The following is a 25,367-nucleotide window of genomic DNA, read 5'->3' as shown; positions in this document are numbered from 1 at the left end:
GCAGCTGTTTGTGGTTGGGAAAGACTCCTTCAGGCTGCAGGAAACACCTCAGTGCGTTGTGACAGCCAGGACAAACAGCCCCTGGCACAGGCTGAGTACGATTCATGGAGGAAATAAATCCCAGAGTGTGGCAGATGCTGTGGGATGGACCTGAGGAAGAGCTGTTGACAGCATCTACCTCCTCCCACCATGGTTTTTGTGCCTTCATGTCCTTCCTCCACCTTTACTGCTGGTAAAGCCAGAATCTATTTTAAGTTACTACAGGGTTACTCCCAGAAAAGTATGTCATGCTACTCCCAGGTATGTCTTACACAAATAGCTCTAAATTGTTGTAAACAAACATTAAATAAAGATAAATCAGTGGGAGACTCCTGCAGCTGCTGCTAAAAGGGCTTCTCTACTTAAGGCTTTGGTTTTCTGCAGAAAGAAAGGGGGAAATGTGCATTTGGCCCTCCCCTGGGTCTGATTTATTATTAAAAAAGTCAGACTCAGGTTAATTTTGTGGACATTTATTATGAAGATCACAGAGGAACCAAAACTGAGACCCCTGAACCCACTAAAGGGTGGGGGAAGGCTTGGGCTGGCTTAGCCAAGTGAGAGACACCCCCATGGATCTCAGCAGGGAATGGTGTCCTTGGTGCCTGGCTGAGACATTTCGAAGGACCTGGAAGGAAGAGGAGGGGGAACATGCTGAGCATCAAAATTGTTCCCTGTGTGGGTGGGCAGACCTGGCACAGGGTGCCCAGAGCAGCTGTGGCTGCCCCTGGATCCCTGGGCAGTGCCCAAGGCCAGGTTGGACACTGGGGCTGGGAGCAGCCTGGGACAGGGGAAGGTGTCCCTGCCCAGGGCAGGCGGTGGAACTGGATAATCTTAGAATTCCCTTTCACCTAAACCATTCTGTTAATCTATGAATCCAGGAGGAATTAAGGTTTAAAAAGTTCAGGTTGAGGCCATAAGGGGGAGTTTTGAGTGGGCTCTCAAGTGCTTTGCTGGATGGGGACCCCACCAGAGCCTCCCCCTGAACCCATCAAGAACCTAGGGGCTGGAGGGCAGAGCTGGGCTGGATCTTTCCTGGGGTCTGGGCCTTAAACTAAAACACAGGATAGTGTCCATATCCTGCTTCTTTTGCTTCAAGATGTACAATTTCATGTGGAAAATAAGAATTTATGTGGAAAATAGGAACAAAGGACCTACCTGGCTTTGTCCATCCAAGAGACATCACCATCCTTGCTGCAGCCCATCGTGTGATGTGCAAAAGACAAATCTGTCCCCAGATCAGGAGAAGGTGTGAGAGGCACCAAGCTGGGGTGTTGTATTTGGGATAGAGTCCCTGGGGCATTGTATTTGGGATACAGTCCCTGGGGTGTTGTATTTGGGATACAGTCCCTGGGGTATTGTATTTGGGATGCAGTCCCTGGGGTGTTGTATTTGGGATACAGACCCTGGGGTGTTGTATTTGGGATGCAGTCCCTGGGGTGTTGTATTTGGGATGCAGTCCCTGGGGTGTTGTATTTGGGATGCAGTCCCTGGGGTGTTGTATTTGGGATGCAGTCCCTGGGGTGTTGTATTTGGGATGCAGTCCCTGGGGTGTTGTATTTGGGATGCTGTCCCTGGAGTGTTGTATTTGGGATACAGACCCTGGGATGTTGTATTTGGGATAGAGTCCCTGGGGTGTTGTATTTGGGATGCAGTCCCTGGGGTGTTGTATTTGGGATGCAGTCCCTGGGGCTTCCCAGGGGAGGGAAACAATCAGTGGGAACCATCAAACACGGGGGCTTCACAAAAGCCACACCACTTTTAAACAATTCCTGGGGCTGCTGGACGTGCGGGTTCAGTGAGGCGTTGGGAGGCGGGAGGAGGAAGGAGGAGCAGACTTACAGCAGAGGCCGATGGCGAGGAGCGGGAGCGCCGAGACGGCCGCTGCGCTGCACACCAGGACGGTCACGTCCAGGAGCTCCGTGCATCCTTCTTCTGCCGCCGGAGAAAACAGCAGGGGCAGGGAAAGCAGAAGGGCAGGTTGCCACCATGAAAGCACAAACACACAGAAAATAGAAAATAAAATAGGTGGAGGATGTTGAAACCGAATTTTGCTCCTGCCAAGATTTCACTTCCCCGAATCTCCTGGTTTGCCGGGTTTGCTTTTGGAGGCCTGGCAGATGAATTGAAGGGATGCGGGGATTACATGAGCTGTGTTCTTGGGGCGGTGCCTGCAGGATCTCTGCTCACCGTGGCGGTGGTAGATGCTCTTGATGAGGAAGGTGCTGCTCAGCACCACGGCCACCACGGCCCCCGGTGCGGCGTAGCCCATGGTGCGCTGTGCTGCAGAGGAAAAGGAAAAGGAGATGTGGAAGAGTGCCCAGAGGTGTGGGTGCAGGGCTGGCCTCACCCAGGCACTGGTAAGGGATCCACCAGCCTGAGTCAGCTCAGGAGTTCTCATTTTAAAACATTAGGGATGATGTTTTGGGCAGAATAACCTCCCTGTGGACCAGTTTGGTCCATCCTTGGTGCGACCGCTCACCCTTTTTGCTCTTCAGGTGGCTGAAATCTGTAGGCTGGAAAATCACGGTGGTGGCACCCAGGAAGGTCACCACAGTGAGGTAGCTGAGGGTGATCTCAGGCAGTATGACAGCCACAGAAGGGCCTGAAAGACAACGGGACAAGGCAGAGACCCCAATATTCCATTGCCCATCCCCTTCAACACCTGGGAACTCTGCATTACATCCCTTCCCCACCCTCCTCTGACTTCCAGCATTTCCTTGCAGCCTCTCCATTCTCTGATCATTTTACTCTCCTGCCAGGACTCATCCTGGGAAAGGGCACTGGGAAAAGGGGAATAACTGTATTAATTGTCTCAGGGGTGTGTGTAATGCACGTAGTGGTCCAGGCTCCCCCAGATCTGGAGATCACACATGGAGATCACACATGGATCATGTATTGCTCTGGATGGGTCTGTACCCCACATTCCTTGGCATGACTCCCCTGTCCCTCAGTGCCTTCCTCTCTGGGCCCCACTGGACTCTGCATCTCTCATGGGGCCCGTTCCCCCTCCCTCCAAACCTCCCCACAGCCCCCTCTGACCTTCCTCCCACATCCAGAGGATGCCAGCGGTGCCATCCAGGATGCAGGCAATGCACACCAGCCCGCAGGTGTAGGAGCTGAGCCATCTCCAGAGCTCCCCCCCTAAAAACCCAGAGCAGAGGGGGGTGACTGCCGTGACCCCCAGGAATCCCGTGCCAGCCACCACCCCTTCCTCAGGGTGGGGTGCAGCCTGTCCCCACCCAGATGCTGTGGGATATCCCAGGATCTGGGGGTTCCCAGAGCAATGCTCTTTACTCTCCCCCACCAGACAAGGGAAATTGGGTCCCGCTCCCCCAGCTCACTTATCCTGAGCTTTTCGGACTGGCAGACGGGAATAATTAATCCCCACGCTGAGACAACAGCAAAGACCACAGCGATCACAGCCATCCTCAGGGTGTGCTTCAAGCGACCAGAGAGACCTGGAAAAGAGCAACCCCGAGGGGCAGGAGATGGGATATCAGCAGGACCAGCCCCCTGGCTCTGGTGGCTGCAGGGATCCTCCATCATCAGGACAGATTCCATTTATGCCAGCTGGTGGCCAAATACACTCCATGAAATGTCCAGCCTGGGGTGGGTGCTCCCCACAGGCTCCCGGGCCACCCTCCTGCCCATGTCCTGCTCAGCATCACCTTGGCCAAGGGCCATCATTTTGGATTTGCCCCAAGAGGGAATGGCCAGTCTCCTGCCGAGGACTGTGCCTTGGTGGGATCAGAGGCTGGGAATTGCTGCCGGTCATCCCAAGATGGGCAACTCCTGGCAGCAGCATGTGGGCACCACCTCGTGGGGAAGGCAGCCAGACCGTGGGGGATGGAGGCTGAGGGAGCAGATAGAATCACTGAGACATCCCCAGGGAATGGTGGAGGGCAGGAGGAGTGAGGGGTGAGACCTTCAATGGTGACCTCCAGGGACGTTTCTTGCCAGCTGATCCCGTTGCTGGCATTGCAGGAATAGGAGCCGCAGTCCGACTTCTTGGCTGGCCTCAGGTACAGGGCACTGCGGCTGCTGGACAGCTGGGAAACTCTGTCTGGGAGAAGGGGCTGCCCATCCTTCTTCCAGGTGATGGTGTCCACTCTGCCCTCTGCCACCTCACAGACAACCTGGCCAGTGGCCCGAGCCAGGAGACTGCTGGTCTGGAGCTGAGGGCGGGACACAGGCTCTGCGAAGGGAACAGAGACCCCAGCACTTCTCTCAGACATAGAATCACAACATATTTTGGGTGGAAAAGGACCTTAAAGCTCATCCCATTCCACCCCCTACCATGGACAGGTTTCTCCACTATCCCAGGCTGCTCCAAGCCCTGTCCAACCTGGCCTTGGACACTTCCAGGCATCCAGGGGCAGCCACAGCTTCTCTGGGAATCCGTGCCAGTGAATGTGACCCAGAGCATCCCTGATGGGCCCTTGGGCTGCAATTGTCACCACAGCACCAGCCACAGCATGGTCACTGGTGCCTTTCCCTTGGGAAGCCCATCCTGTGATGTGCTTTCTAGGACTGGTTTTTTTCCCAGTTAAATCACTGCTTTAATGGATGTGGCTAAGTATGGAGCAATTTGAAATGCATCAGGAAATGAGAAAATAGCAGAGAAGGCAGCAGATGCCACTCGGATCGTGTGTGGTTGGAAGGAGAGGTGGGTGGTGAAGGGCTGCGGTGGCATTATGGCCATGGCGTGATTGGTGAGATAAGCCAGAGCAAATATTAAGGGAATTGCTGGCAGCAGTGCTGAGGAGGGACTTGTGGCTGTTTCAAGTGCCTCCTCTCTGTGGTGGCAGCTGGTGCCTGCAGAGGGCAAACGGGACAGCCTGGCCTTGAGGGGTGGTGGCTTCTCCAGAAACCTCTGCTCCATTGGCTCTGCCTGCTGTCCCCTGGCAAAGTGCTGGGTGGAGGGTCCCTGCAGGTGGCAGAGTCACAGCAACCCACCCTCTTCCTCTCCATTATCCCTCTGCTTCCTCCACCACGCCCCCAGTTCCTCCATCCTCTCACTGGTCCCTGCATCAGCCCTATCACCCCACTAGTCCCTCCATCATCCCACCAGTCACTCTGCCATCCTTTCATCCTCCCACCAATCCCTCCACCCCTGCTTTGAAGTGTGGGAACAAGGGATGGAATTGTCTTTCCAGGATGGAGCTTTTTCCTCTGTCCCAGCCAGGCCCCTGCAAGGTCTCACTGGGCAGCACTTCCAGATTTGCTCCCCTAGGACAGGTTGGGAATCTCTTTCCAAGATCTCTTGGTGCTGTGTCCACACATGACAGGTTCCAGCAAGCTCAGGACTGGCTCGTCAGCCTCTGCTCAAATCCCCTCTCCAACCCCTTTGCCCTGGCTCTTGGTCCATGTACAGACAGATTCTGCTCGGGTGCACCACCCCGCTGCTCCCTCCCACAGCCGCCACTCACGGAGCACTTCCAGCCGGGTTTCCAGGCTCTTCCTGGCTCCTGTGTTCACAGTCACTCTGTAGGTGCCACTGTCACCTTCCTGGACATCCTCCAGCAGCAGAGATCCGTTGGATGGATGGAAAATGGCTCGTCCTGCATAGGGAGCGTGGATAGCTGGGGCGTGGGCCCCCCCCTCGTGCTGCAGGATGGGGAGGGGGCCGCTGCCATTGAGGAATTCCCAGCGTATGGAATTGCTGTGGGTGATGTTATCCAGCCCAGGGAGCAGCACCGAGGATCCCACAGCAGCGGCTCTGTGGACAGCTCCTGTTGCTCCCAGAGCTGGAGGAGATGACACCAGCAGCCCTGGAGGGAGGAGAGGGGTAGGGATGAGGCTGGGAGCAACTGCTCTGGGGAAAGGTGTCTCTGCCCATGGCAGAGGAGTGGAATGAGCTTCTCCTACCTGACCTTTTTGTACTGACCTAATTTCCATGTCTCATTCCCAATTCAGAAAACCCTGGAAAGTTTTTGTGTTGGAAGGAAGCTCAAAGCCCACCTCATTCCAGCTCTGCCATCTTCAGGGACACCTTCCACTGGACCAGGCTGCTCCAAGCCCTGTTCAGCCTGCCTTTGAAGACTTCCAGGAACGGACAGCCACAAAATCCCTGGTCTTGTTTGGGGCTGAAGGTGTCCACGTGCCCCCCACAGTGCGGGATGCAGCCACCATCCCAAGACTTCTGGGCTTGTCACAACTTGGGCTCTGGCAGATGCTCAAGGACTTAAGGAGGAGCCACTGTGGGAAGGTCACAGCTGCCAGACCCCATCCCCAGTGAAGAGGATTCCAGGAGAGAGGGGAGGGAGGGGAGGCTCCCCGGCCCCCGTGGCTCCGAGCTGGGCAGAGGCCAGGGATCCCCACAGGCTGTGTTTGCTCTCGGCCCTGTCTCAGCTCCTGCCCAGATAAGCACCTGTTCACCTGCATTCCCACTGCACCTGCCAGGCAAACTGCCCTGGAAACTCCTGCTGCTCCCTGGGGATGGTGCAGCACAGGTGGGAGGGAAAATAAGTGTGACAATCCAGGTAAAGTCAAGATCATCAGGTGATTTTAATTTCTCACTCTTATAACCTTGAAAGGCAGCTGTTTTCATGCCCTCCTGGCCCCAAAACTGTAGATGTGGAAGAAGAAAATACAATTTAATGATTTAAAATTCTTATTCTCTGAAAAAAAATTCTCTAAAAATTTTCTTTTTTTTTTTCTGATGAGAAAACACTATTTACAGAGAACAGAACAGTGAGCTGATGAAAGAGGAAAATACTTCATCTTTTGCAGCTGCAATGGCCAAAATTCATCCTACAGACACTGAGAGCTCACTGACACCATACCAAAATCAAGCTGTAGGGTAACGGGCTTCCTTTCTGTTTTAGATGCTCATCCTGAAAATCTTTGTGCATTTGGATCTAGCCCAGAGCAGTTGTGGCTGCCCCATTCCTGGAAGTGCTCAAGGCCAGGTTGGACAGAACTTGGAGCAACCTGGGGATGGAATGGGAGGGACTTCAAGGTCCTTTTCAACCCAAACCCTCCTGTTATTCCATGGTTTGTGTTTCAAGGCAGCCAGTGACTATTTAAAGGAGCACAGTGAAAATGCTCACACGAGATTAACTGAAATAAAATTAGTGGTTTTAAAAACATTCAATATTTTTACATATCCATTTTTAACACAAACAGATACTAACACATACACCGATATTTATGTTTGAGTACATCTACCAGCCCCACTGTAAACCTGCCTGCAGCAGACTTTTATCCCCGGAGCTGTGCGTGGCTCTCCCACCTCCTCTCTCCTTGGGCAAACACGCCTTTGCCTTCCGGGCTAAACCTTTCACCCACCGAACGCCCGGCCCGGAGCTGCCCTCGCTCGGCTCCAGAGGGCTTTGGAGCGGCTCCCAGCCCAGCCCGGGGCTCCTTACCTGCGAGGAGCACCCAGGAGGTGCCCAGCAGCTCCGCGGGACGGCACAGCAGCATCTGCCGAGGGAAAGCGGCCCCAGACAGCCCCGATGTCACAAATGCCTCGCAGTCCTGCTGCGCTGAGGGCAGCAGGCGAGGCGGGTCGGCAGCCCTGGATGGATTCCCGGTGCCGCGGGTGCTCCAGCCTGTGTTCCTGCCGATGGCTGCTCTCCCTCCGCGCGATTCCCCTCCCAGGCGCTTCCCGGGAGTGGCAGCGGCGGCAGCTCCCGCTCCTGTCCCCGCTCCCCGCGAAAGGAGCTGCCCGTGGCTCCGGGGCCGCGCCGGGACCCGCCGGGGGCTCTGCCGGCACAGGAATAGAAGTTACCGGGGGCATCCGAGGTCCTTTTCGTGCCCCGAGGCCAGAAGATCCATCCCCGTCCCTTTCCCACAGCTCAATCCTCTCCCAGAGCCTGCAGCAGAGCTGGAACTCACCCCCAGGCTGTTTCTTAGGGGAGCAGGGGTTCAGTGTGGCTCTAAAACACCTGTGAGCAGCTTTTCCCTCCACCCCTTGAGGTGCTTGAGGTGTACTGGGCTCATCTACGTCCCACAGGCTTTCTGCAAAGGGAATTTCGTTTACGGGAGGGATACTCCTGGGATCAGGACTCAGGGATCTCATTTTGTTACATTTATCTCAAAATAATGGAATTCCAGATGGGTTTGGGTTGGGAGGGACCTTAAAATCCACCCTGTTCTACCCTCCAGCCATGGGAAGAGATCCCTTCTCTACTGGACCAGGTTGCTCCAAGCTCCAAATGAGGAGGGAAGCTAAAAATTGAAACACTTTCCAGCTGGGCTGGAAGCGGCTTCCCCCGGGTTTATTCGAGTCCTGTGAGGGTCCAAAGACTCTTGGTGGCACCAGAGGGGACCAAGGGGGATGCACTGACAGCTGCACCTGCACGATCCTGGGAGCTGGGAGTGAGCAGAGGGCTCTGCAGTGCACTGGGGGAAATGGGAAGCTCTGGGAGACACTGGACAGAAAATGTGGCCAGCAGGTGAATGGGGAGGGTTTGGTTTCACTGCAGGGCTGAGGCCTCTGGGGAGCCCCAAGAACTGGAGGAGGGGCTGAACTGCAGAGCCAAGAGCAAAGGGAGGGGTTCCAAGGGAGGAACTGGGATCCCTGCGGGACCAGGGAACAAGGCAGCAAACAGGGATGGGGGAGTGGAAGCAGCTGAAGGTCTGGGCGTGTGGGAGGGAACACTCGGGCTGCACGGGGTGAGGGACAGACGGCCCCAGCGGCAAAGGGGACCCACCCGGGCCCTGGAATGTGCAGATGGGAACGGGGCATCCCGGGATACAGCAACACCCTGCAGCCTCTCTCGGGGTCCCATCAGCTGCGCTGGCCTCGCCTGCTTTCAGACCAGCCCAGGTCCTGCGGGCACCGCAGGTCCCCCAGAGCGAGGTCTCCACATCTCTCACATCATTCCCGCCCTCTGCTCCACATCCCACAGCTCCTAAAAAAACGTTTACAGCCTCAGAGGCTCCGAACAGCAATTCCTGGGCTTCTCCAGAGGGACGGAGAGAGAGCAGCGGCACGAACTGCACCGGCACCGCCGGGAGCCCCGGGATGGGGCTCGGGGGTTTTGAAACACGAATTTCTGACATCTTGTGCCATCGTGTGGCCAGCGCGAGGCCCGTGCAGCGGCACGGAGAGCGGGATGGGGCACGATGCAGGGATGCGGCACGGTGTGGGGATGGGGCACGGTGTGGGGATGTGGGACGGTGTGGGGATGCGGCACGGTGTGGGGATGTGGGACGGTGTGGGGATGTGGCATGGTGTGGGGATGCGGCACGGTGTGGGGATGTGGGACGGTGTGGGGATGGGGCACGATGCAGGGATGCGGCACGGTGTGGGGATGGGGCACGGTGTGGGGATGCGGCACGGTGTGGGGATGGGGCACGGTGTGTGGGGATGCCACACGGTGTGCGGGATCCGTGGCTGGGCCAGCCCAGCCCGAGGGTCCCGCTCGCCCAGGACAGGGACTGCCCCCGTCGCTGGAAGAGGGCAATTTCCAGCAGGGAATGCTCAGACACTGCAAGCAGAACGCTTTTTTCTTTCCTTGGCTGTGGGAAGGAGTGGCTTTGTCCCCTTCAAGAACTGGAGGTGGAAGAGGAGGGACCCTCTTTTTTTTGCTGGACTCACTCGAGGGAGTCTCCCCACAGGTCCCAGCTCCACCTGGCCACACCACTGCCACCTCTCACCTTTGTCCCAGGGTCCTGGTGACACTTTTTGATGGTAAATATCCTTTCTGTGGGCAAACCATTCTCATTTTGTACAATCTTTTATTAATATCATTGTGATTATTGCGATTTCTTCAGTAACTTGTGACTTCAACTCAGAACCTCTCCTCATGTTTTTCTTCCACTATGGAAAGGGGTTGGCTGAAGGGGGCTTGATTTTCCTGCTGAGTTTTAAAATTGGCTCCTACCAGGATCCAAGGCTGCCATTGGAGCTTTACCTGACAGAGGGCAGCTCCCCTGGCACCACCAGGGCTCAGAAATCCCTTTGAGCCCTGCTGACTCCCAGGGGCTTCACTGGGGATGGGAAACACTGGGGAGGGAACACCAGGACTGGGAGCATCAGGGAGCTCAGCCCACAGCAAGAGCAGATTTCAGGAGTGTCTTGGCACCACGATCTCTACATTCAGTGTTTGGATTAAACAAGAGCAGCAAGTTCAGGGCCTGCACTGCCCCTGCCCTGAGGACACAGAGCACCTCACACAGCACAGCCAGGGCTGAAGGGGCCCAGCCCTGCTTCAAGGTCTGGTCAGAGCAGAGGGAACAGCCCAAAAGATATGGCAGAATGAAAAATGTCTAACAGCAGGATTTGCTTTTGTTCCTTATCCTGTAGCACTTCAGCAGGCCAGATCCCAGCTCCCAGGAGCTCAAAGGCACCTCTGAGTTACATTCAGAGGAGGAGAATTTTGGGAAAAAATACACCCAAAGAGTGAGTTTCATGCACAAGAGTATGATGATGACCTAACAGCAACTCCTTAAGAAAGGATGGAAGAGGAGGCACGGTGGGAAGTTTGTCAGGAATCCTGGGGGGATGTCAGGAATCCTGCTGAGCATTGCCCTCAACACAAGTGCAGTGCCACAGGCAGAAGGAACAGCAGCATGGCAGTACTGGAAGTCAAGGAAAAGTGGGAATTCCATCCCTCATCTAACATCATCATCTCTGCTTCCCAACATGCAGATCTTGGTGCTTCCCTTTCCCTTCTCTAACCTAAACCTTCTCTGAAATGCTCAAAGTACACCAGGATCTCTCCAGGCCCTCTCTCAGGCAGCTTGGCTGCATGATCAGTGATAAGAGACAAGATCCCAGAGACTTCCATCCTGCTCTGCTGAAAGTCCCCTGAAATTGGCAGCTGAAAAAAGGCCAAACAAGGAATCCTGAAGGCACTTGCTTGGAGGAACACTTACTGTGGTGGGATTAACCACGACTGAGCCACCCTGGCTGGGAGGACCAGGCTGGGAGCATGGACAGCAAGAGCTGCCTGTGCTCAAAGGCAGAGTGTGGTCCCAAAAAATGGTACCACAACCTTTGGTTTCCACCTGCCCCCTCGCCTGAGCAGGCCCTGGGAGCTGCTTGGAGAGGGTGGAGGTGCCTGAGGTATTGCAGTGTCTTTGCTGTGGTGAGGCACTGGCACAGAGGGCCCGGAGCACCTGGGGAGGCACCAGCCCACCTGGCCTGGTGTGGAGTGGGGCTGGGGGCTCCTGCCTCTCCCAGGGTAGCACTGAGGGGCTGCTTGCCTCTCCCAAAAGTGGCACTGGGGGCTGCCAGCCACTCCTGGAGGTGAGACTGGGGGCTGCCCACCTCTCCTGGCAGTGGGACTGGGAGGGTCCTGCCTCTCCCAGAGGAGGGACTGGGGGCTCCCTGGCTCTCTGGAGGGTGGGCTAGGCCTGCAGCCCCAGCAGGCGGGCAGTGTTCAGCACGTCGTCCCTCGTCAGGTAACACCCACAGAGCTGCCGGTAGCCGGTGAATGCCTCCCGGCCATGCAGGACACGCCAGTTATCCACAAACAGGACCTGCAGGAAAGGGAAAAGGTCATCAGGAGGACAGCAACTACAGCAGGCAGGGCCAGAAGCCTCTGGCAGGGCAGGTCCTGGGGATCCCTGGACACTGGAAGAGCAGGTAAGGGTGTACCACAGTGGGCACAAGCCTCCTGTTCCACACTGGCACAGGTGAGGAGGCTACAGCCAGCTGTTCCACAGGATCCAGCACTTTCACCAGCTCTTTATGGAGCAGCCCAGAAACACATTTTGGGATTTCTTTGCCTTTCTACTGGAGAGGAAATAGTTCACCAGCAATAGACAGTGGCAAACTTATCACTGAATCCCAGAATGCTTGAGTTGGAAGGAACCTTAAAACCCATCCTGTTCCACCCTCTGCCATGGGCATGGATACCTTCCACTATCCCAGGTTGCTCCATGGAACTTGGATTTGAACACTTCCAGGGATGGGGCAGCCCCAACCACCTGCCTCTGTGGTGTCACTTACCCATGTAAGGACTCAAACATAACCTCAGAACTATAATTTCTTTTGGAAGAAGTGAAAGCCTGAACATTAGGTGTTCTGGCCTCTCTGCTCCTGAGGATTCTCATTTCAGCGGCTGGAAACTGGGACTAACTTTCCTCTGAGGCAGAGCTTGAACTAAACATCTCTGCCTCAGCTGGGAGCTCATGCTTCTTTAGGACAGTAGAAACAACACACACGCAGAAGCCACTACTGTTAACGCTGGAGCACCCAGAACGACGAAAACTGCTGGATATGGCAGCGCCCAGACACTGGCACACCCACAGAGCACCCTGCCCTTCTCCCTGTGCCAAACCCAGGGATTCAGCTCCCAGTCCCACCCTGGAGCAGTCCTAGAGGATGCAGCTCCAGTCCCACCTTGCCCGGCTTCAGCTTGACCCAGAGCTCGTTGTCGGGCCGGCGCAGCTCGGCGGTGAGGGCGCGGTGCGCGTGGTACCAGCGGCGCACCACGTCATGCGGCACCGTGTTGATCACCGCACGGTCGTAGTTGTTGTACCTGCAGGGAGAGGAGAGACAAGAGACTGCCCAAAACAGCTCCAGGTGCTTCCAGAGAACCTCAGGAGCCTGTGGGGTTAGTGGGTATTTAAGGGAGGCTGCAGAGGTGACCAGAGAGGTTGTGCTGCCAGCACAGGACTTTGGGAACACAGCACTGAGGGCAAGAGGGGTTTACTGTCAAGTGTATACCTGTTCTTCCTGGTTTTCCATGGAAGGACATGGCAAGACTGAGATTTGCTTAGAATGAAAGTGCAAAGCAATGCTGGACAACCTCTAGAACTGAGGCGAATTGGAGTTTCAAAAATCAGCCCAAGTTCCCTTTGCAAGGGATGGCTCTGCACTCTCCCTGTTCCCTGCGTGCCAGGATAGTTTCTAGAGGCTTCTCCAGAGAAGGGCTTAATTTTTCTGCATCTCACATAGAATGAGACGAGAGCTTGGAGCTGAAGGGAGAATACCAGGAGTAAAAATCAAAGTTCAGCACTGACACCCATCTTTGCATCAGTGGTGCTGACACCTCCTCTAAAGCAGGAGGAACATGGGGTGTTCCTGTGGTTTCATCCCTGCTCACCAAAGATGAGCCCATGGAATGTTCTAAAAAACCACCACCACCACAACACCTTCTCCTCCTCAGAGGCCTCCTGGCCATTACCTGATGAGGTAAAGCTCGTTGTTCCAGGGGTAGACGTTGAGCACCGGCCCCACTCCGATCATGTGGTTGTGGCAGCCGCCCACGTTCTCCACGTACTCGTGTTTGAGGGGCACCTTGGCCAGCAGCTCGAAGTGCTCCGGGGCCTGGCGCAGCACCTGCTCGGCCGCGTGGAACCCGTCCACCAGCAGCGTCCGCCCTCCCGTGCCCTCGTGCTTCAGGCAGTGGAACACCTGGATGCTGCACGGAGACAGAATCCGAGAGGAATGACCTTGGCTGCCTATCCCCTGGGCACAAGGTGCTGCCCAAGGACACGGCCAGGTGATGCACCACCCGTCCCTGCTGCTTCTCCAGACCCAATCCCACATGTTTTGCTGGGTGAGGAGGCAGAAAACTGCCTGTGCTGCATCCCAAACCTTGTGAGTCTGGGGATTTCAGGAGCTGCAGGATGAAGGCTGTGTCACCCAAAAACCAAACCCAAAGAAGCTGTGGCTGCCCCATTCCTGGAAGTGTCCAAGGACAGGGTGAATGGGGCTTTGAGCAGCCTGGGCAGTGGAAGGTGTCCCTGCAGCAGCACGTACCCGCAGGGCTCCTGGAAGTAGGTGGTGTCCGTGTGCCGGTCCAGGGCCAGCTTGGTGTAGGCTGTGTCTCCCCGGGAGAAGTCAGAGGTGAAGTACCACATCCTGCCATAAATGGTCTCCCTGGAAAAGAGATGGGCAGTTATCATACGTCAGTGTCTGGGTAAGGCACATCCTCCCCTACACTTGAGTTATTCCCCTCTGTCCCATGCACAGAGTCATTAAAGCAGAACAACTTCACAAAATTCAGATTGTCAGGGATGGTGCTTCTAATCCCTCTTCTGGTGTTCAGCTCTCTCTTTCCTCCCCTCCACAACCACTGATGTTTCCATTCCAGCCATCATCCCCAGTCACGGAAGTGACACAAGGAGTTGTCTAAGTGCAGCCAGCCCTTACTTGTATCCACACAGGGTTGCCCAATAATTCAATTTCTTCTTCCCAGAATCCTATTTTCACTATCCCCCCCCTCCAACACGCACAGGAGGGAAGGGACACCAGGCAAGGCCAAGCAGTACTCAGGGGCTACAGGGGGAGGGTGCCTGCAGACAAAAGCTGGCTGGATATTCTCTGGAGCCCCTTGTTTCCATTTTGAGTGAATGTTCATTAAGAGGAATCCCTCCTTTTCCAACAGCCCCAGGCAAATCAAACTGTTTCTACAGCTTGGCTAAAGCCCCGAGCTCAGCCCCTGGCCTGCCATGCTGGTAGTGCTTCGCACAAACTCAGCACCAACACCTCTCACTGTTTTTCTCTAGCAAAAGTTCCAGCTGGTCTTTGATCTCCCTGGCTCCCAGGACCAGGCTGCCCTCACGATCCCTCAAGTCATAACAGGAAATGTCTCCTTGCAAAGCCCTGCTCTTCCCAGCCACCCACTTCCTTCAGTCCCTCCTCTCTGCACAGTCCCACTGTCACAAAAGTCATGGGATGCTCCGGGGGCAGCTCAATGACTGAGTGATTCACAGCTCTTCCATAAAGGAGGTTGGATCCCACAGTGGGATCCTCCATCCCAGGTCCAGGGGAGAAGCCAGAACATTTGTCTGCAAACCAGGCCATGCCACACACAACACAGAACAAGGATGCAGCAGCTTTCCAAACAGAAAGAGAACAAGTTTATCGTTCCCAGGATAGCCCAGATACCTGATTATGCTGATCCTCTTTGCCAAGATTTCCGTGTCCTCTTTGGTGGGAGTGACATTCTCCACAAAAGCAATCCCGTACAACAAGAAGCTCTGCAGGAATTCCTTCAGGCCCTCGTCTGTCTCCAGGAAGCTCCGGCAGTCGATGGAGGGGACCTGGGCTTGCTGGTAGATCTCAGCATTCCAGAGGATCCGGGGGTGCATGACCTGCTGCTTCTGCCCCTCGTAGCTGTTCCTCGCCAGCCACTCCAGCCCGTACCGTGTCACGTGTCCATCCGGCCCTGGCACAGGAACAAGGGCACAGTCACCAAAATCCTACTGAACAGCCCAACATCGTGGCACCTGTCAGCTCTCACCCTTGCCACCTGTCTGGGGATGAGTCCTTTGCACCCTGCTGCCACCCAAAATATGACCTGAAAGGCCACGAGTCCTAAAGGTGTTGTCATTGCTGCCACAACTCCAAATTCAGGGAAGCTGCTGCAACCCTCTCCAAATTCCCAGCCAACAGTTGCATCTGCAGTGGTTTTGGCTTTTACTGACAGGCCTCCAAGGACAATCAAAGCTCTGAAGTCAAGCCTTCAAATAAAAGTAAGCCCCACCAAAAGGAAGAAAGCAGCTGGGAAAGTGAGGAGGACAGAGAATGGCCACGGTGAGCAGGGCTGACAGCTGCTCACATAGAACAGGGAAGGAAAAGAGAAGCAACTGTGTCATGCTCCACCTGTTCACCACCTGCACTGCCGGGGGAGTGTGACCAACCTGGACACTGCATACATACAAGAAGGGCTGGGGCAGGAAAACCACACCACTTTGACACAGAGGTGTGTTAACAGCGAGATCAGTGTTTAAAACCTGCTCACGGCTCAGTATCTTCCCAGACATGCAGATCTGGGGTAATGCTGTCCATCAGCAGGCACAGGAGGGCACAGGCGCTCAGGACTCACAGGTGAGGAAGAGCGTGGTCTCGTCCACGCGCACAGCCTGGGGCTGGATGGCCAGGTCCACGCTGGCCGTGTCCAGGCTGCGCTGGTTGGTCTTGGCGTTGTAGCAGGAGGCGGAGCGGCAGTGGTCGCGCAGCCACACGAAATCCAGGCGCATCACGGTGCTGCCGTACCTCAGCTCTGCCAGGGATGGGAGCAGAGGAGGCTTTGGGGTAATGGGGAGGACAAACAAAGCCAAGAATTGAAGCCCAGAGCCCACACCTTATCATCCCAATTACAGGGGATGCAGTGGTTCCCCTTGACATAAATTGTCACAAGAGGAAAACATGGCAGAGGATCTTATCAAAGGCCTGGCTCCTTTGCTTTGGAGCCACTGTGTGCAATGCTGAACAATTCCCTTTGCTTGCAAGTGACTCGGAGTACTGAGATCTCACTGGCCTCAGCTGCCAACCCTGCACAAGGTGGGGCAGCAGAGGTACCAGAGCCAAGGGGGCTGTGCCAAGGAGAGCCTGAGCATGGCACAGAAAATGGTGCCTGACAGGGCACAGCTCAGACAGTTTTTGTTCAGAAATCCCTGGATTTGATTATTTATTTAGCAGTGCCTCACTTATCATAGAAGACAAGGCTGTTCCATCCTGCCTTTGGGAACTCCAGCAGGGAACATGAAACAGCCCCCAGTGTGCATCCCTCTAACGCAGGCTGTTTCAGAAGCAAAACACACATCATCCCAGGGAACCAGGGTGGAATCCCTCCCTGCTGTCCCCACGCCGAGCAGGAGCACCCTCACCCAGCACACCTACCGAGATGGTCTCGGTGCAGCTGCCAGGCACAGCAGGGGGATGCCGGGGCCGTGGGGCGGCAGCGTGCCGGGACAGCCAGGACGGGCTCGGGGCCCCGCGGCAGCCACGGCCAGCGATGTCCGGTGCTCCCGTGTCGCCCCCGGAGCAGCCACGCCAGCCTCTGGCACCACATCCTGGCGGTCAGGAGACAGGGGACAAGGTGACTTGGATGTGATACTCTGTCCTAAACCCCACCAGGACACAGCCCTGAGGAGACACAAAGGACATGCCGGGATTCTGTGAGGCTGGGCAGGCTCTGGCACAGGGTGCCTGGAGAAGCTGTGGCTGATCCTGAATCCCTGGAAATGCCCAAGGCCAAGCCGATACTGGGGCTTGGAACCACTTGGGCTCATGGAAGGTGTCCCTGCCCATGGCAGGGGGTGGAATGGGATGAGCTTTAAGGTCCCTTCCAATCCAAGCCATTCCATGATTCTGTGATTTACCAGGCAAAACCAATCCAGGAGAGACAGCTGTGTTCAACACTCTTGTGCAAAACAGTGGCAAAGCCTCATCTCTGAAGGTCTTGTCCCCCCTCCAGCACTCCCACTTTGAATTCACCATTCCTGGATGGAACTGCAGCAATCAGGGAAGCAAAGTGACCTTGGTTAAGGAAGCAATAACAGAGGAATCTGGTAATTAGGTCAGTTCTAGAAAAAGCAGGCAAAACAATGAGGAGGAGGAGGAAGATCTCTGCTGCTGGTGAAGAACACAGCTGGCATGGAGGAGAAACCACCGTGATTAATTTTAGAATAGAGATTACAAGGAGATTTCTCCAAGGGAAATTTGTAACAACTTTTCAGTGCAAAGAGCAAGGCAAAAACCTGACAAGTTTTAGGAGATGATGCCTCAGTCTAAATGCTTGTTATGTTTATGAATTTCTGGGGGCCAGGTCTAAGCAGGATTTTAACAGCACTTTGAAGTGCACTGAAATGTGGTCTCTCTGGATAAGACACAGGCTCAGAAAGCATTTCTTATCCTAGACTTCTGATTTTCCTTCATTTTCTTATCTGGAGAGTCCAGGCACTGGAGCTCTGGCTGTCCACGCTGCTTCTGCTCTACAGAGACCTCAAAAGCTGCTGATAACAACCAAATCCACAGAGGTGCCACATTCCCAGCAGCAACTTGTTAAGCAGGGATAAAAGAATGCAGACATCCCTAGGGAGAAAAAGTGGGAACGTTTTTGAAGAGAAGGTTTGAGATGAAGGCACACTGACACACTTCAGCCACAGAGCCCTTTCCATGAGAATTTTTCCCAACATCCAACCCAAACCTTCCCTGGCACAGCTTGAGGGTGTTTCCTCTTGTCCTATCTCTCATTGAAGAGACCAAACCCCCTGGCTCCAGCCTCCTTTTCCAAGGTATCCAGTTCCTGTTCCTGCTGCCCAGCTTTGAAAATCTGCTATAGGAAGGGGAATGAGCCCCATCTGACACACAAATCTCATAACCAAGAGAAGAAAACCTACAGCTACAAAACCCAAGAGCTGCCCCAGATTTTTATCAGCTTTAAAATCTTAGAGAAATTATTTAAATCCCTTAACCAACAATTCACAAAGTTTATCGGAGAGAGGAAAAGTCTGTCCAGTTCGGCTTTTGGATCCACTATCCCAGTGAGGGGTGGAACACAGAAGGAATCTTGCTTGCACACATAGACAGGACACAAAATACCAGGAAAAGGCTCACCCACAAATCCATCAGCACATGGCCTGTGCCTGGGGCAGCTCCAGCCTTAGTTTGATCTTTCCACACACATTTCTTTTATCTCCTTCTCTCCCAATATCAAAACTGAGAAGGAAATTAACACAGGTAATGGGAAGTGACCCAGATCATTAAACCTAATCAGGGAGATCTCATGTTGCTGTTCCTGGAAGAAAACACCACAGGCAGCCCAGTGAGAGCCTTAAATTCAATCTTTCAAAGAGATACTAAAACTAAGAGGCATTAAACCCTCAAAAATCTGTATGATTAGGGAGGATTTATAATTTTTGTTGTTTCATCAGAGCTAACAGCTGGATGAGCTACATGAACAGCAAACCCTCTTCCTGCACCTCCTGCTACCTTTATGCTTTATGTGGTCCAGACACTTGGGCAGCAGTGAAATGAGAGAATTCCAGACAAAATTTCCCTCAGAATTGAAAGGGAAAGGGCAGGAGGGAGCAGACATTAAATGCTCAGTGCATAAACACACATGGTGAGTGACACAGGACCCACAGGGTGAAGGAGAGAACAGTGCTGGAGGGAAAAGCAGAAACCTCAAATCTATTGTGATTTGAGGAATTCCCATCAGTCTCTGGAGAGAAAGGACAGGAGATGCTGTGGAAGGAGCAGAAAGGAAGGCTGGGTTTCAAAGGGGTTAACCCTAACCCTAACACTGCAGTTTGTCTCACAAGAAACATTTCAAGGAAACAAAACTGGGTTTAACCTCTCTGACGAAAAGCCACAGTCCCCATTCTGGGCAAAGGAAATGGTGAAAAAATGAGTGGCCAAATAGTTTCAGCAATGGGAACATCTAAGAAAGGAGAAACCCCACAAATCTGGAAGCTTTCATCAGCTTTTAGCCAACCCCTCCAGGGCATGGGATGACCCTGCTGCCCTCCCTGCCCTGCTCCAGCCCTCCAGCCTGTTTGTCCAGCTCCTCTGGAAAATAAATGGTGTTTTCTATTAAAAACACCTCAAACATTCAGCTTCTCACGCTCCTTCAGTTTTTACTTCTGGAAGCACCAGGCTGGAACCAAGGTTTCTGCTCCATATGGAACAGGGAGCTGCCAGAAGCACAACAGTCCAAAGTGAGGGAAAGGACTTTGGATTTTGATCCTCTGGGATCCTTTAACCTGACAGTTCTCTCTGCAGTGAAGGAACACCAAGAAAGAGAGGAATGCTGCAAAGGCTGAGCTGCCCTGAGGACCCTGCCAGAGCCAGAGGAGCCAAGAGCACAAGCCCAGGTGACAAACCAGATCCCCCAGGATGGCAGCAACTCTTCGACAGGACACAAGCAGAGTTTAACAGCCTGCGCTGACTCAGTTAATTACTATTAATTACCACAGAGACAAAAAACAGACTGGCTGTTCCCTGCTGAGCTCCTGCCCTCACCCTGCAGACAACTCCATCAGATCTCAGCTGTCAGGAACCAGATTCCCCTTCCAGTCCTTCCCCACGTGGGATTTCAATGAAATTAAGGAGCTAATAAAGACATCCCAGGCACTGCCAGCTTCACAGCTACTTCATTTTCCTGGAAGCAAAGGGAATTATCTGCCCACCCCACATTTCACACTGACCACCTGACACCAGGCCCCATCCCAGAACCTTATTCCAGCCTCCTGTTTGCATTTCTCCCAAGCAAAGCCTTTCCAGGCCACGCAGCTCAACAGAAACAATCCCTAATTCCGTTTTTTTTTTTTTTTTCCCCCAGCAAAGCAGCCAGCCCTGATGGCAGAACCCCCCCAGAGGAGTTACTCCAATAAACTCCTATTGCTAAATCACTCCATGCTCTGGGTCCTGCCTGTGCAAAGAGGAGCCAGGCAGCTCTCCTGGGCGGGGAGGAGTTGTGTTTTTCCAGGGAATGAGGCGAAACAGCTGTGCCCACGAGCTGCAGCCTTTCATTCCCCTTCGCCGGGACCGTAATTCCCGTGTGAGCCCGGGCCCGGCATTACCTGGGGCCCTGGAAGGCCGGGCGGAGCTGCGGGTGATGGAGCGCGGCTTGGGGCGGCTCGGGGTGCTGGAAGGATCGCGGAGGGGCTGTGCCGAGGGGGATTCCGCGGGCTCAGCGCTGCTGCTCCGGGCTCCTCGCCGCTCCTTCCCCCGCCCCGCGCCCACCAGGCCCAAAACGCCGCTCGAAGCCTTCCCACATCGGCCGCTGCTGCCCGGGGGAACCGGCGTACCGGTGACCTGGCAAAGAGGAGAACAAACAAGGAAAACAGCTACGCTGCAGACGGGTCCCTCTCCGAGGGGGCCCAAGCGCAGCCCCCGAGCCCCGCGGGCAGGACGAGCCGCGCTCCGAGCTCGGGGACTGGGAGGCACCGTGGCCCTCGACCCACCTGGGCGGCTCCCCGCTGTCCCGGCGCGGCCCCGGCGCCTCGGAGCGGCGCTGCCAGGCCCCAGAGCCCGCAGGCGGCAGCGGGGCCGGGCCGGGAGCGGGGCCGGGCCGGGAGCGGGGCCAGGCCGGGAGCGGGGCCGGGGCCGCCTCAGGCCGCCCCGGGGCGGGGCCGCCGCCGCCATAGAGACACGCGGGGCAGAGCGCCCGCAAAGCATAGAGCCGGGGCTGGACGGCGCCGGCGGCAAACGGCACCGGACCGGGACAGGACAGGCTGCCCCGTGAGGCGCCGCGGCTCCCGCTCCGATCCGGGAGGCCGCGGGACGGAGAGCCGCAGGCGGCACGGAGCTCGGGGAAGGGGATGGAGCCCCATGGGACGCGCAGGTGCCGCCAGCGGGCGGAACAGCGGCAGCGGGGACGGGCTCGGGCACGGAGCGGCGCTGCAGCGTGCTGCCCCCTGGCGGGCAGGCGGCCAGATAGGCAGCGAGAGGCGAGGAGCGGCGCTGCCCGAAACCGTCCCTGTCCCTGTCCCCGTCCCTGTCCCTGCCACTGCCTTGCCCCATCCCTGCCCCGTCCCTGTCCCTGTCCCTGTCCCTGTCCCCGACACTGCCTTGCCCCATCCTTGTCCCCGTCCCCGTTCCTGTCCCTGCCTTGCCCCGTCCCTGTCCCTGCCACTGCCTTGCCCCATCCTTGTTCCCATCCCTGTTCCTGTCCCTGCTTTGCCCCGTCCCCGTCCCTGTCCCTGACACTGCCTTGCGCCATCCTTGTCCCTATCCCCGTCCCTGTCCCTTTCCCTGCTCCCATCCCTGTCCTGTCCCTGCCTACCCCTTACTTGTCACTGTCCTCCCTTCTCCTGTCCCTGTCCCCGTCCTTCCCCGCTGCAGCAGATGCGGTGCCGGGGATACACACACCACCTTTTGGGTTACAAAGCGCGGATTTTCATCCTAACCGGCTCCCCGCTGGAGGGCTGCCTCGGCCCGGCGGTGGCCGCCCCTCGCCCCCGTTCCACCGCCCCCAGCCCCAAGCCTGCCCTCCGCCGCCTCCCTGCTGGGCGTTCCCAGCCCCAAATGCCCCGGAGCAGCGCGGGGAGGACCCGCCGGGACCCTCGGGACAGTGGCTCCGGTCCCTGGAGCTCCGGGTTGTTCTGCAGCACGGAGCACCCGCAGGGACTGAGTTGGTGGATCAGAAAAAGCTCCAGACCCTCCAGACCCGGCAGTGGGAGCGGCAGGTGGCACTGGAGAGAATAGATGACACGTGGTGACACAAGAGTCCTGGGAGTGGTTACCTAGGGATTAGGATGAGCCTGTCAGACACTGAGAATTCCAGAATGGTTTGGATTGGTCGAAACCCTAAAGCTAATCCCGTTCCAACTCCCTGCCGCGGGCAGAGACACCTTCCACTATCCCAGGTTCCTCCAAGCCCCGTCCAAACTGGTCTGGAACAGGGGACATCCTAGGGACATTGTAGGGACACCCTGCTCTGTGCTTAACGTGCTGGTGCCTCCCTGGGCTGGGAATGGGGCGGGATGAGGTCTCAGCGGTGCCTCCCGGTACCTGTGCAAAGAAACAGCCCCAGCGAAGCACTCGGGGATACTCCCCAGTGCTGTCCCGGAATGTCTATGCCTGGTTTTCCAAGATCCAGGTGTTCTGATTCTTTCCAGTTTCCCTGCCGTGGGTGTGTGGGCAGAGCAGTCGCTCGCTGTCGCTGTCCCGGCAGCGAGGGGACGCGCTGGTGCCACCGCGGATTCCTGATTTCCGAGTGTTCTCCAGGAAAGGGGTGGGGGCGGCGCCTGGAACAGGCAGAGGAGCTGTCTGTTGGGGATCTGCTGCTTCCCAAAACCTCGGTGCAGCTCCCGCGGGAGATAAACAAGTTAGTCACTGGGTGAGCTCACGGCAAAGGCATCCCGGCCTCCATGAGAATTTGTCACAGGCCCTTCCCGGGGTGCGATCGTGTCCCGGTACCGGCTCCCGGGAGGAGGCAGCGGATGCGATGAGCAGTGCCTGTCGCTTGTCCCTCGGTCCTTCCTGGCAGGAAGCCCGGGCCCTTCTCCCTCCGTGTCCGGGCACAGCCCCTCGGACGAGCACCGGGTGCCTGCGGGATCCAGGCGTGTTCCCGATGGAAGTGATGGATGCGAGCAAACAGGATCAAAGCGTGCCTGAGCTGAAAGGCTGGGCTGGGACCTCTGGGGGCTCTGGGGAGAGGGGATCCCCCTTCCGTGGTGCCCCACTGGCTGCCTTTGGGATGGGCAGTGGAGCAGTGTTGGTGTGGCCTGTGTGTTGTGCTCACGGGGTTGTTTCTCCTTGAGTGTGGAGCATGGTGGTCTCTGGAGCTCAGTGGGATTTGTGGTCCCTCCTGTGCCCCACAGGGTCCCGTGGGACAGCAATGGCAGTGCTGGGCCCTCTCGGAGGAGCCCATGTGCCCCCCAGGAGCCCACCGCTCTGGGATGCACCTGCTGCTTGGCCTCAGCACGTAGGAATGCATGTGCTGGGAAAGAAAGTGCCTGGGAACTTTCTGGGGATTTCCCAGGGAGAGCTGGGATCTGGGAATTTTCTGCCCTCCCCCTTGTCCCCTCCTTCCTCACTCACACACTGCTCCCGGGGTCACAAACGGCTTTAAAAAAAGCAACAGCCCACACAATGCTCTTCCCTTCTGCAGCGGGTGCTGGTGACGAGATCCCGCATCCGGCAGGGGATACGGAATTAGCCCTCTGCCTGGGAAAGGCCCTGCCAGGCCCTGCCAGCTGGGGCCAAGGGGCTCCCGTGGCCACGTGCAGAGGAAAAAGACTCCGGATCCTACAGGTGCAACCTCCCTTGGGCCTGCTCCGTGGAGTCGTGCAAGAAATCCGTCCCCCTTCCCTACCCCAGGATTTCTTGGAAGTGGCCTTGGTGGTGCTGATGTCAAGCAGAGCTTTGGATGACGTGCAGGGCACATGGCAGTGGGGGATGTTTCTGGACAAGGTTAGGACGGGGAATTCACGTTTTCCAGGAAATCTTGTGGCAATTTCCATGAAAGCAGCAGGAACCACGCGTGGCTGAGCCAAGGAGTTGTTCCTATAAATGGTTTGTAGGGGAAAAGCTCTGAAAAATGTTGCTGTGGGTTTTGGAACAGTTTAATGAATAACCCACCTCACCCCTGCCTGACATGTATGATCCAACAAACCTAACCCAACCAATCCAGGGGAAACCCACACGAATGGCCCAACCCAACACAAGTGACCCAACACAGCATGAATTTCCAACGTAATCCAGCATGGAAAACCCTCCTCAATCTAACCCGACAGGAATGACCCAACCCAACTGACCCAACCCAATCCAAAGTGAATGACCCACCCAGCACAATCCAATGCAAAAGATCAATGTGACCCAGCATGAATGACCCACCTTGGCGTAACCCAACCCAACATGGTGGTGCATGGACTGGAGCTCCAGGTGGCTGGTCCTGACCTACCTTTGCTGTGGGAATGAAACAGAAGCTAGATGTGCACTGTCGAGGTGGGAGTTGGTACTTGTTGCTCTTCCACCTTCAGGAGTCCTACTGCAGATGGGTTTTCTGATAGTCCAGGAAAGGGGCTCAGTTGCTTAATGCCCTCTGCACGACCATGGGGAAGGCATGGGAAGGTGGGAGGGGAAACCCACTTCTGTCCTGGCAGCGCAGGTTCATCAACTCAAGGAGGGAAACACTAACTGAGGGAATTCCACTAAAGTGAATCACTGTGATGTCTCCACCAGCCAGCAAGAAGGAAACACAAGCTTTCCTAGGTGCCAGAGGCTTTTGGAGAATGTACATTCTCGAGTACAGCCAGATTGTAAGCCCTCTCTACCTGGTCACCCCTAAAAAGAACGATTTCCACTGGGGTCCTGAACAGCAGCAAGTCTTCACCCAGATCAAGCAGGAAATCACCCATGTGGTTGCCCTTGGCCCAGTCAGGACAGGACCAGAGGTGAAGAATGTGCTCTACTCTGCAGCTGGGAACCATGGTCTGTCTTGGAGCCTTTGGCAGAAGTTGCCTGGGGAGACTGGAGGCTGACCACTGGGATTCTGAAGCTGAAGTTACAGAGGGTCCGAAGCAAACTACACTCCCACAGAGAAGTAAGGAAAGGAAATCTTGGCTGCCTATGAAGGAGTCCAAGCCACCTCAGAGGTGATTGGCAGGGAAGCACAACTCCTCCTGGCACCCCGACTGCCGGTGCTGGGGTGGATGTTTAAAGGAAAGGTTCCCTCTACCCATCACACCACTGACACCACACAGAGCAAGTGGATTGCTCTCATCACACAGAGTGCGTGCACTGGAAACCTGAATCGCCCTGGGATTTTGGAGATACTTACAAACTGTCTGGAAGGTGAGAATTTTGGTCTCACTGATGAAGAGGAGTGGGAACAAGTGGCAAGGGCTGAAGAAGCTCCACTATACAACCAAGTGCCAGCAGAGGAAACACAGTACACTGTTTTCACTGATGGTTCCTGTCGCATCGTAGGGATGAACTGGAAGTGGAAAGCAGATGTATGGAGCCCCACACGACAGGTTGCTCAGGCTACCAAAGGAGAAGGTGGATCGAGCCAACTTGCTGAATTCAAAGCCGTTCAGCTGGCCCTGGACATTGCTGAAGGAGAGAAGTGGCCAACACTATACCTTTATACCTATTAGGGGATGGTAGCCAGTGCTCTGTGGGGCTGGCTGGAAAGGTGAAAAAAGGCCAACTGGCAGTGTAGAGGAAAGCCAATCTGGACTGC

The 25,367-nt window shown here is 55.7% G+C and overlaps 2 protein-coding genes across 7 annotated transcripts; both read right to left on the bottom strand.

The window, feature by feature from the left end:
* Positions 1-493: 493 nt before the first annotated feature.
* Positions 494-9,048, bottom strand: LOC135304185 (uncharacterized). The gene is made up of 11 exons (XM_064426389.1): positions 8,914-9,048; positions 7,410-7,746; positions 5,469-5,810; positions 3,965-4,234; positions 3,381-3,497; positions 3,079-3,180; positions 2,519-2,641; positions 2,227-2,319; positions 1,879-1,971; positions 1,195-1,264; positions 494-664 (listed from the first exon to the last, which is right to left on the bottom strand). The coding sequence occupies exons 1-11, from the start codon at positions 9,046-9,048 to the stop codon at positions 616-618; spliced, it is 1,731 nt and encodes a 576-aa protein (XP_064282459.1). The 3' UTR covers positions 494-615.
* A 658-nt stretch (positions 9,049-9,706) lies between these two features.
* TMLHE (trimethyllysine hydroxylase, epsilon) lies at positions 9,707-22,174 on the bottom strand. 6 transcript variants are annotated; one of them, XM_064427288.1, is made up of 10 exons: positions 20,641-21,413; positions 20,257-20,491; positions 17,053-17,182; positions 16,571-16,743; positions 15,774-15,975; positions 14,834-15,113; positions 13,703-13,822; positions 13,125-13,361; positions 12,338-12,476; positions 9,707-11,472 (listed from the first exon to the last, which is right to left on the bottom strand). In XM_064427288.1, the coding sequence occupies exons 1-10, from the start codon at positions 21,396-21,398 to the stop codon at positions 11,341-11,343; spliced, it is 2,406 nt and encodes an 801-aa protein (XP_064283358.1). In that variant the 5' UTR covers positions 21,399-21,413; the 3' UTR covers positions 9,707-11,340. The 6 variants fall into 6 exon arrangements, with proteins under 6 accessions (XP_064283358.1, XP_064283359.1, XP_064283362.1 ...); XM_064427289.1 differs by lacking the exons at positions 17,053-17,182; positions 20,641-21,413 and having other exon boundaries at positions 15,774-15,950; positions 16,571-16,816; positions 20,257-20,395; XM_064427292.1 differs by lacking the exons at positions 17,053-17,182; positions 20,641-21,413 and having other exon boundaries at positions 15,774-15,950; positions 20,257-20,395.
* Between the last annotated feature and the right edge of the window lie 3,193 nt (positions 22,175-25,367).

This window comes from Passer domesticus, chromosome 7 (assembly GCF_036417665.1).
Source record: "Passer domesticus isolate bPasDom1 chromosome 7, bPasDom1.hap1, whole genome shotgun sequence".
NCBI lineage: Eukaryota > Metazoa > Chordata > Aves > Passeriformes > Passeridae > Passer > Passer domesticus.
Note: the sequence above shows the minus strand (reverse complement) of the source record. Positions and strands in the feature narration are given on the sequence as shown.